At 55.6% G+C, this 10,475-nt stretch overlaps 1 protein-coding gene and 1 long non-coding RNA gene across 4 annotated transcripts in view; one reads left to right on the forward strand and one right to left on the reverse strand.

Annotated features, from left to right (window-relative positions):
- MAPRE3 (microtubule associated protein RP/EB family member 3) overlaps window positions 1-7,835 on the forward strand; it is a 53,046-nt gene extending 45,211 nt beyond the window's left edge. The window contains exons 2-7 of one of the 2 annotated variants that reach the window (XM_032391475.1): window positions 2,079-2,206; window positions 2,833-2,978; window positions 3,574-3,730; window positions 5,077-5,231; window positions 5,358-5,510; window positions 5,752-7,835. In XM_032391475.1, coding sequence (XP_032247366.1) covers window positions 2,086-2,206; window positions 2,833-2,978; window positions 3,574-3,730; window positions 5,077-5,231; window positions 5,358-5,510; window positions 5,752-5,820 — 801 coding nt within the window. In that variant the 5' untranslated portion in view covers window positions 2,079-2,085 and the 3' untranslated portion in view covers window positions 5,821-7,835. Of the gene's footprint in view, window positions 1-2,078; window positions 2,207-2,832; window positions 2,979-3,573; window positions 3,776-5,076; window positions 5,232-5,357; window positions 5,511-5,751 lie in introns of both variants that reach the window. The other variant, XM_032391474.1, reaches the window with a different exon arrangement.
- Window positions 3,785-10,209, reverse strand: LOC116623957. 2 transcript variants are annotated; one of them, XR_004297808.1, is made up of 4 exons: window positions 10,120-10,209; window positions 5,343-5,440; window positions 4,832-4,920; window positions 3,785-4,289 (listed from the first exon to the last, which is right to left on the reverse strand). It is a non-coding gene; the product is annotated as an uncharacterized LOC116623957 (long non-coding RNA). The 2 variants fall into 2 exon arrangements; XR_004297809.1 differs by having other exon boundaries at window positions 4,832-4,939.
- Window positions 10,210-10,475: the final 266 nt, after the last annotated feature.

Below are 10,475 nucleotides of genomic sequence, written 5' to 3' on the forward strand. Positions count from 1 at the left end.
AAGAGGGTTTCTCTCTCGATTTTTCTCAAAAACGTCACTGAATTTAAATGTGCATCTAATGAGGTTCCATTATGTATATATGGGGTGGGGGGCACAAGGGAGCACAGCCTAGTGGATGCCAACTGAGCCTCCTCTCTAAAGCGGCTTCTCCAATTTGCATCCACAGACTCTCTGGGCATCTTGGTCAGGTGCAGATTCTGACTCAGTAGGTCTGGGGTGGGACTCAAGAAGGAATTTCTAGCAAGCTGAAGCCCATCCAGCACCCCTGCTGCTCCAGGGACCAGTTTGAGAACCATGGGAGCAGAGAATGAGTGGACTTTGGGGTGGGGGGCAGCATTCCAGACAGGGTAAGTAGGCAGCTGCTGGTGGCTCCCAGCTCAGGGAGCAAAGTGAGAGATAGGGCTAGAGAGGTGGGGCCCATTTAGGAGTGTGATACGTGGTGGGGAGGGTCCCATGATAAGGGCAGGTGCCTAAAGGGGGCAGGGGCATGGTCTGGGCATAGTTTTCCTTCACAGAGACACTTTGTGTATTAAACCTAGAGAAATATTCTTCACTCCGGAAATAAGCACTCTCACAATTCTCAAAATATGCTGTGCTTTTGTCTATTTTCTGTTTCTCCACTTTTGATAAAGACCTAGTTACAAGATATATTTCCCTCTTAACAGCGCAAGTCAGTGATACACAGCAGCTGACACTGGCCTCCCTGTGCGGGTGGGGGAGGGGGGTGGGGGGTTAAGAAGGGGCTCACGCCCGCTGGCCAGAAGGGGGCGCCTCTGCCCAGCTCCCACCATTGGTGGCTGTGCAGGAACAAAGGCCCAGGGTTGCCAAAGCAGCCAGAAACCTCAAGTCGTTTGTGTGAAATGTCCCAACATTAAAATATTGGGCACTAATTCAAAAATGTTTCCAACACTGCGAGGGCTGAACAGTTCGAGTCTGCAAGGCAAACTCAGCCAATGGGTGTCTCGTTCATGACTGCTGCGGATCGCGCTGTGGTTCAGGCTGCTTTTACATAGATTCTGATTGCAACAGCGTCGGGGACTGCTAGGGGAGAGACTGGAGGCTGGGTGGCCTTTTGGAGGCGACTGCTGGCCTTGGCCAGAGAGCGCACATGCATAACCCCCAAGGCAGCAGGAGAGCCGGGAAGACCGCAGAGCTGCAGGACTTGATGACTGACTGGCTATGAGGATGAGGGGGACTAGGGCTATGGAGGATAACCCCCAGGTTTCTAACGTGCGTGACTGAGTGACTGGTGGTGACGTTCGCTGGAATAATGAATACAAGCGCAGAAGCCTGTATGGAGGGGAGGTTCTAGATAAGCAGAATGTAGGTGCCTGTGGGTCAGCCAGCAGGCCACATGCCACATGCCACAGAAATATGGGGTTTGAAGTCAAAGGAGAGGCAAAGGTTAGTCAGCTTTCTCAAACACAAATCTGGTCAGGTTACTGCCTGCGTAAAATCCTCGAATGGCTTCCTGTTGTCTGAACAGAAAGTTCAGACTCCCCGTGTTAAACAAAGCCCTTTGCGGTCTGTCCCTGCCAGCCTCACTGTACCACACCCCAACACAAAAACCTGCTCCCCAGGCCTGCTGAACAACTCAGAGTCCCAGAATAAGCCGCGCCTTTGTTTTTGCTGGTCCTTGGGCCTGCGGTACCCTTCTACCCCATGCCTGGTATGTTTGGAAAATTCCTAGCTCTCTCAGACTCCAGCGGCTCTGCTCTGAAGTCTTCGCTGACCTTGTCAAGCAGAAGAGATCACTCCCACCTTTGTGCCGCCTCTAAACTTTGTGCTTGCTGCTTTTTCTGCCCTGTCACTCCCTTCTGGAAAGATGTGCCCGTCTGTAAACTCCTTGAAGGCAGAGAGCACATCTTACTGTGTCACCACTTCCTGAGCACACGTCTGGCGTGTAGTAGACACGCGGGAAATGACTGAAGGGTTTTCCAGGAGGGACAACTGCAAGGCTGGTCTAGAGGAAGATGCTTCCTACTTCCCCAGGGATTATCTGGCTCTTTCTCTCCTTACAGTTAAAGAACCGCACGAGGACCCCGGGTGCTGACCTTGCCTGTCTTCTTTCTTTGCAGCTGGGGTATGGCCGTCAATGTGTACTCCACATCCGTGACCAGTGAAAATCTGAGTCGCCATGATATGCTTGCATGGGTCAATGACTCCCTGCACCTCAATTATACCAAGATAGAACAGCTCTGTTCAGGTAGGAGCCTGGGAGTGGGGAGAGTGGGCCCTGCTGGAGGGAAGGGGCGAGAAGGCGGGAGGCAGGACGGACACAGGAGACAATGTAGTCTGTAATCGGGAGTAAGGAGGAGAGCTGCAGAGCCCTAAACTAGTCAGAGTGTGTGGAGGTGACGGAAGTAAGGGTCTCGTGGAATGGCAAGAGTCAAAAGTGAAGAGCAGGAGAGGCTCAGGGAAGGGCTGCAGGGCGGGCGGGGCAGTGGGTACCAAGAGCTAGGACAGGCAGTGAAGCCGGAGGGTAATAGCCCGAGGTCAGGTCTAGCCACTCGGGGCCCAAATCTCGGCTCTTCTTGCAGCGCAACCCCGGGCAAATCACTAGGTCTGTTTTCCCGTCCATAAGACGGCGATCCCATGCCCAGTCACACAGGGCCGCTGGTAGGATGGAGTGCTGTATACGCAGTGTTTGGTGCGGTGCTGGTACGTGACGGCATCGGTCCGAGTAACTGCTGTCATTCCTGGAAAGCCGGGACGAGGAGAAGAGGCTGGGTAGTTGGGGGCAGTGGCCAGCAGAGGGCCTGGGGAAGGGGAAGCGAGGAGCCCAGGCAGGGGAGCGGCCCGCGCCCCTCAAGCAACTTCGCTTCTCCGCAGGGGCAGCCTACTGCCAGTTCATGGACATGCTCTTCCCCGGCTGTGTGCACTTGAGGAAGGTGAAGTTCCAGGCCAAACTAGAGCATGAATACATCCACAACTTCAAGGTGCTGCAAGCAGCTTTCAAGAAGATGGGTGTTGACAAAGTAGGTGCCTGTGCCCCGGGGGGCCCTGAGGAGCTGTGTGACCCTGGGGAAGAAGATGGCCCGCCAGCCGGGGCGGCAGGGGCTGCTGGGGTCATTCCAGCCCTGGCGCCTCTCTCCACCCCCCTACTTGCCAGAGGGAATGTTCCCCCAGCTCAAGGCATGGTGGAAAACCCCACACTTGACATCCCTTCCTGACGACATTCCTGCCCCTTCCTTCTCTCTGGACCCGATCCATCTCAGCAACTAGGCTCAGTCTTCCGCTCCTTTTAAGTTCCTTCTCTGTAGGGCCTAAGAAAAGTCTCTGGGCTCACTCTCCTGCCTCAGTGGCCCGCAGCCCCTGGTTCCAGCAGCCCCCACCCCACATGCACATGGCAGGCCGCACCAAGGGTGCCCCCTGTGCCTGGAGGAGGGGCTGCGTCCGGATCCGGGGCCGGGCCCCAGCCTGCCTGCGTGCTCCGGGGCCACGGCTGTGGAGAAGGTGGAGGATGCTGCAGCCCAGGGGCTGGCTTTCCTGAGAGCAGTGGGCCGCTCACCGAGGAAGGCAGCCCTACAGCAGCAGCTGGCTAAAGTTCTCTGCTTGTGTGGTCTATTTCAGATAATTCCCGTAGAGAAATTAGTGAAAGGAAAATTCCAAGATAATTTTGAGTTTATTCAGTGGTTTAAGAAATTCTTTGACGCAAACTATGACGGAAAGGATTACAACCCTCTGCTGGCGCGGCAGGGCCAGGACGTAGCGCCACCTCCTAACCCAGGTGATCAGATCTTCAACAAATCCAAGAAACTCATTGGCACAGCAGGTAACGTGCCCGAGCTGGGGGAGGGGGTGTGGGGGGCCGGGCCGGCAGGGCTCCAGAGCCACGAGCGCCCCCTGGGCCACCGGCCCGGCCCTGCCAGCCTAGAGGAGACTGTTATCACGGAGTTCAGATGACGCCGCCTGCTGCCCGCCTAGACCAGGGGGAGTCACAGGAGGGAGGACGGGGCCGCAAAGATTGCCGCAGACGGGGAGCCGCCGGCACCAGCCGTGGGGGCAGTGGCGGTGGGAGGCCCAGGGCACTTGCTTCGGTGGCGTGAGCTAACTCGTTGGCCTCGAGAGACGGGCCAGCATGTGGCATGGTTCGTCTGTCCGGGTCCATCCAGGCCAGGGGCCTGGTGCCGGCAGCACGCTCCCTTCTTGCCCCCTGCCCACTGGACGCCCAGGGACAGGAGTTTGCCAAGCTTCCCCCGTGGGGATCACGTCTTCCCCGACTCCAAGGGCGCATAGCCCGAAGTCCTCAAGAGAGGAGTCTTCTGAAAGGAGGCTTTGTCTGGGTTCTAGAGGAGAAGGGAGAGGAGCAGTAGGGCCTTTGGGGGGACGACAGGGTTGGGGAGAGGAAGAGGAAGAGGAGCAGCCCCAGCATCTGAACCCGTCATAGCAGAGCCGCTCCTCGTTTGCGCTGCTGCCCCGCCTGGGCCTGCCCCCATTCACCCGCTTGCTTTGCGTTAGAAGCAGCCAGCTGTGACCAGGGAGCGGCCATAGCTAGAAGACAAGTGGCCACAGCATGCCCGGCCTGCGGGGGGAGGAGCCGGGGGCCCTGAGGCAGGCCTGGCAGAGAGCACAGAGCCCATCCCGAGGCAGGGAGCCTGGGAGGGGCAGGGGCCCTGAGACTCTGAGGTCACCCACAGGGAGGGTGGGGCTTCTGGTGGGAAAGACGCAGCAAGTGCCAGATTCGAGACCCTGCACCAGCTGCTCTTCCTCACACTCTGGCTGCCAGGACAAGAGGCCCAACCCTCCCAGCCCCACTTCCCAAATTCGCCTTCCCAGTTCCCCTCACCTCTCCCTCAGGCCGGCTCTCCTCCCTCCCGACACCTCATACCTCCTTTACTTCCCTGAAGTCCCTGCTCTCCCAGGCTTGCCAAAGAGCTGCCCAGCTGCTGTGGTGTCCGTGTGGCCATGGCTTGAGGCCTAGATGTAGATGGCCCTCCTGAGTGGGAGAAGAGGGGAGGGCGAGAGTGCCTGCCTTTCGCATGGGCCTGCCCCCGCAGCCGTCACACCAGGCCGTCTCATGCTACGTGAGCTGTGGGCTCACGTGGCCCCATCCGACTTTTCTCCCCTGGGCAGTTCCACAGAGGACGTCCCCCACAGGCCCCAAAAATATGCAGACCTCTGGTCGGCTGAGCAATGTGGCCCCACCCTGCATCCTCCGGAAGAATCCCCCATCAGCCCGGAATGGCGGCCATGAGACTGATGCCCAGATTCTTGAACTCAACCAGCAGGTGAGTAGGGTGGGCGAGGGTCGCTGAGAGAGCCCTCAACAAAAGCCAGGCCCTTGGGGTGTCAGGACGGGAAGGGGAGTCTGAGGCAGGGATCTCTGGCCTGAACACCACCTTGTCCTGGAGCAGCTATTGGATTTGAAGCTGACCGTGGATGGGCTGGAGAAGGAGCGTGACTTCTACTTCAGCAAACTTCGAGACATCGAGCTCATCTGCCAGGAACACGAAAGTGAGAACAGCCCTGTCATCTCAGGCATCATTGGCATTCTCTACGCCACTGAGGTGAGCTCTGCCGGCGCCCGCTCCCGTCCCAGGCCCGCTCACGGATCGTCCCGTGGAGACCACAAGGGGTGGCACCCGAGGCTGAGGAGAGCCCGCTGAAGTCAGAGCCCAAGGCCACATAGAGATTAGCAGGGGAAGTGGAACTAGAACTCGGCCCTTTCTCTGGAGCCCTGGGGCAGCCGTCTCCCCCTCGGCCTGGCCTGCCTGGCTCACCACTTCCCTCTCCTTTCCCACCCTCCAGGAAGGATTTGCACCCCCTGAGGACGATGAGATTGAGGAACACCAACAGGAAGACCAGGACGAGTACTGAGGGCGGCTCGAGCCCTGGCTGACTGCACGGCTTCCCGTGCCTCCCCACCCTGCTCCCACCCCACATTATAATCCTTTCCTTACAGCCTGCCGGCCGGCCGGGTGCTTCATGTCAGTAGCCCAGCACTGGGGAGTCAGGCGAGGAGCGGGGCTCGCGGGGATGGGGCAGGGGGGCAGGCGGAGGCCCCTTCCTGCCGCCACCGGCCCAGCGGGCGAGGCCTCTGTCCACTCCTCCGTATCCCTATTTATTTCCGTTGTCTCTGCGCTGTGTCGGCCTACAGCCCCCCCGGTGGGGGGGGATGCTGCTGCCCCCCTGCCCCAGCCAGCTGCCTGCTCCCCTGACAGCCAGCAGCTGTATATTTGACAAAGTCATTGGTATATTTTTACTTACTGGATTTTCCTTGCACTTTACCTGTTCTTTTCCCAGGGCTGACAGCACGGGGCTCCGGGGCAGTGTGCCTGGCTTGACTTCCCTTCCCTGTTGCTGGGAACCGTGGCAGGACTCACCCGTTCTTATTTATTTTGTCTTTTGGCTTCCCAGTAGTTGAGGGGAAGGCTGATGTCAGGAGAGGGATAAGGGGACTGAGGGGGGGTGCCTTAAGCCCCGGTGGTCAGGGAGAGGGAGGGGAGCATGTGACGGATGAAAATGACCTCCTGGCACCAGGCTCCCCCACCCTCAGCCCCCAGCCCCTAGCACTGAAGCCCAGCACTGCCCCGAGGCCCCCAGCCACTCCTCCCGCAGCTTGGTTCATACCACACAGACTCTGCTTGGACCCTCCTGTTCGTCTGCCTCCCGTGTGCCCTCCTCCCCAACCTCCACCTCCTCAGGCCACCCAGCCTGCCTATGTGTTCACTTTTATTTAAATAAACTTGTGTGGTAAAAGTCCATGCCCTGTCTCCCTCACCGGGGCCACAGCCTGGGTCTCAGTGCTTCGCTCTTCCTGAGCACTCCCCTCTTCCAGAGGTCGTTGGCGCCCAGCCCCACTGCCACCCTCTGTCAGGCCTAGAAACTGCCATGGGCGCTTGGCCTCAGAGCCCAGCTCTGACCTCGTCCCCATCTCTCAACTCTGGTCCCCAGGCTCTAAGGGAAGGAAGACGTGGAGGCCGCGACCCCCAATCCCTGTGGAGGAACAAAGTGTGGGGCCGTGGCCGTGACAATGGGCAGCCCAATCAGGTGGCTGGGGGCGGGGGGCGTAACAGGGTGGCCTAGCCAAGAGGTGCTTTGTTTCAGTCTCCTTCCAGCCAGTGAGGCCACATGATGTCCCCCACCCGCTGTCAAAGCTCACAGCCCTCCCAACAGTGATCCAGCTGGGGACAAGGAGAGAGTGGAGTGGGTTACAAAGAGCAAGCAGCTCTGAATGCTGAGGCCCAGAAGGACAGCAAGGCCTGAGCGGTTCCTTCTGTGGAACAAGCTCTAATGAGAACGAGGAGTCAGCAAGCCTTTCACATCATCCACATAGCCCTACCTTCGTGGGGCGTGCCCCAGCGAAGGGCCATAGTAAGAATATCCTGGAAGCCCAACGGGACCGAGGGCACTGAAATGAATGTGTGAACCAGGCCCACTCAAACAAAGCCATCATCTTGATCAGCCCCCTCACTTACGGATGGAGGGACCAAGGCCTGCATGTGACACAACTTTCTCAAGGTGGTAAAAATCTGGATTAGAATTCAGACCTCCTGACTCATGATTCAGCGCTCATCCCCGAAGACCGGACGTGGGACCTCCAGAACGTTCTCTAGGTGAGGGCTGGGAGTCCTGGTAGGTGTTTCCTCACCATCCTGAATATGTTCAAGTTGGGGCCTTGTTTATTCCATGACCCTGCTCCATGCACCTCCTCCAGACCACCACCATTTCTCTGATGACTCCAGATAGAAGTCTTAAAGAAGCAGTTCATGTCTGTTCATTCCTCATTCACTTCATCTCCTCTTTTTGACTCCCACTCCAACATAGATACTTCTGACCCTATTCTGTTTTTCTCCCCCAACAATTCCTTGCCTGCTTTTATTGATTTTTATGATTTTTAATTCCCTTGCCTAGTTTTTAAGATTTATCCATTTATTTAAGAGAGGAGGGACAGAGAATCCCAAGCAGACTCCTCGCTGAGTGCGGTGCCCGACACGGGGCTCCATCCCAGGACCCTGAGATCATGACCTGAGCTGAAACCAAGAGTCAGACCCTTCACCCACTGAGCTCTCAGGCACCCCTCCCTTGCCTAATTTTAAAGGGCTTTCCCTCTATTATTCCACGTAGATACTATAAGAAGATAAAGTCGTTGTTACCCAAAGTTCATCTTCAGGCCAAGACCTCACCCTGCCGTCAAAGTGGGTGTGGTAGGCAGAATAATGCCTCCCCCAGAGGTATCCGTGTCATAATTCCCCGACTGGGAACATGTTAGGTTACATAGCAAAGGGGAATTAAGATTCCAAGTGGAATTAAATCGCTAATCGGTTGACCTTAAAATAAGGAGAGTATGGTGGGTTATCCAGACGGGCCCAGTGAAATCACTAGGTCCATAAAAGTGGAAGGGGGGCAGAAGAGGAGGTCGGAGGGATGCCATGTGAGAAGGACTCAGTCTGCTGTCGCTGGCTTTGAAGATGGAAGGGGCCTGAGCAAAGAAACGCAGGCAGCTTCTAGATGCTGGGAAAGGCAAGAAAACAAGATACTCCCGTGGAGCCCCCAGAGAGGACCACTGCCCTGCAGACATGGTATTTTAGCGCAGTGAGACCCAGACAGACTCTCGCTTTCTAGAACTGTAAGATAATAAATTTGTGTTGTTTTAATCTACTAAGTTCATGACAATTTGTTACAGCAGCGATAGAAAGCTAACGCAGTAGTTCAAACTGTGCTTCAGTGGGCTCACCCTTCTTCTTGCCCCCACACTAGACACCTGTCTGTCCTCCTTGACCCCACATCTTTTGATTCTTCCCTCAAAGCCCATGTGGGTGGGTACCTGCCCCAGCCCACGTCCATGGCTAGTGTCTATGGCTGCTCTGAGAACACCCAGAGTTCAGGGGTATAAAGCCACTGCCTCTTCCGCCTCTTCCCAGTACCCTCATACTAAGTGTGTCTTTCTCGAGGAACACTAAAGATGATGAACCGTAATCTTCTGTTTACACACGTGTCTCTCACACAGGCTTCAAGTTCCTCCCAAGCAAGCGAGGCGAATCCTCCCGCTCCGCCTAGCACCTGGCGCCTAGCACAGTGCCAGGTGCTTACGTAGAGAAGGTGCTTAGGAAATGCTACAGGAAAAATAAATGACTCCTAACCCCTAGATGCCAAGGTACAACCAATGACCGGCCAGACCAATCCAAGGAAACACAGCAAAGAAAGTCCCTCCCACCCTCTTAAATGTCTCCACCATGGAGCAGACCCCTTCTTTGCCTCTATGGAAAGCTCGTTCTGTTTCTCTTCAGAAAACAATGTCTCCTCTGTGGCCATACACGTGACACAGAAGGGTTGAGCGAAAGGGATATTGTTGTTAGACTCTGAGTAGAGCTAAACCAATGATCTGAAAAATGAATTGAATCATGATCAGTTCAATTATTGTGCTTCGCAAAAGCACTCTATCTCAGAGCGACCTGAGGCAAAGTCAGCCACAGTCAGACCAGAAGGGAATGGAGGACAGGCAGGAGGCCGCAAGAGCTGGTCACCTCCCATCTCCTGCCTTCTCCCCACCCCACCCCCACCCCGTCCTTCACATATCCCCATTTACCTTTCCAAAACAGTGGCTCATGCCACTTTCTCACTGGTCTCCCAGTCCAAATTCAGCAGACCACAGCATATGGGCTCCGATCCCTTCCCAACATTCTTCACTTCCCAAATCCCATTAAGCACCACCACGCTGAACTACTTCCAGTTTCCCAGCTTTGCCCTGTCGTGTCCCACCCCTAGGCCATCGCTTAAGTCAGGAAATCCATACAACTGGACTGTTCTCCCCACCTGTTCTGATCCCCAACCAGTAAAAATTCTCCCCTTCCCCATCTCAAATGCCACCTCTTTCAGGAAGCTTTTTCTAATCTCCTTCCTAAGGAACTCATCACTCCTCAGTTCATCTGTAGGAATTTGGACTCTATTAGTTCTTACTATAAGGGCTTGCCTGTCTTGCACCTCAGTATGGCAGCTATGAATCTCATCCTCAGATATATGAGCATACATGAAATAACACATTTCCTTAATTGTAATAAACTACTTTCATTTCTCCTTCCCTCATCCTCCTCTGCTGGAATGTTTAAATGCTTTAAACATGGTACTGCAAGCATGGTGGAAGGCCCTCCAGGGATAGTGAATGTCAGCACTAACCTGTTGGAGTGGTTCCTCAGGTCCGGGGCTCTTGATTATTCCATGCCACATCTGGGACTTGGGACTGCCTCTTGCCGTGGAAATCAGAGCCATTCTTTCCCATTACGTGTAAGGGGAAACAGCCCTGGCTGTCCCAGAACCCCAGACTTTTCTCTCCTATCAGAAGGGGTCTCCACTCTCCATTTCCTGCCCTCCAAACACTGCCCCTTCCCTCAAGCTCCGCCCTCTTCCTTGTTCTTCTGGATTTTTATAGCCCAATAACTCAAAAGTTTAACCACTAGCAACAAAGAAGCTAGCACTTTCCTAGAAGGACGAAAGCATTTAATCTTCAAACCCTCCCCGGAGGAAAGGAGAAC

Source organism: Phoca vitulina, unplaced genomic scaffold (assembly GCF_004348235.1).
Source record: "Phoca vitulina isolate PV1807 unplaced genomic scaffold, GSC_HSeal_1.0 scaffold63, whole genome shotgun sequence".
In the NCBI taxonomy this organism is placed as follows: domain Eukaryota; kingdom Metazoa; phylum Chordata; class Mammalia; order Carnivora; family Phocidae; genus Phoca; species Phoca vitulina.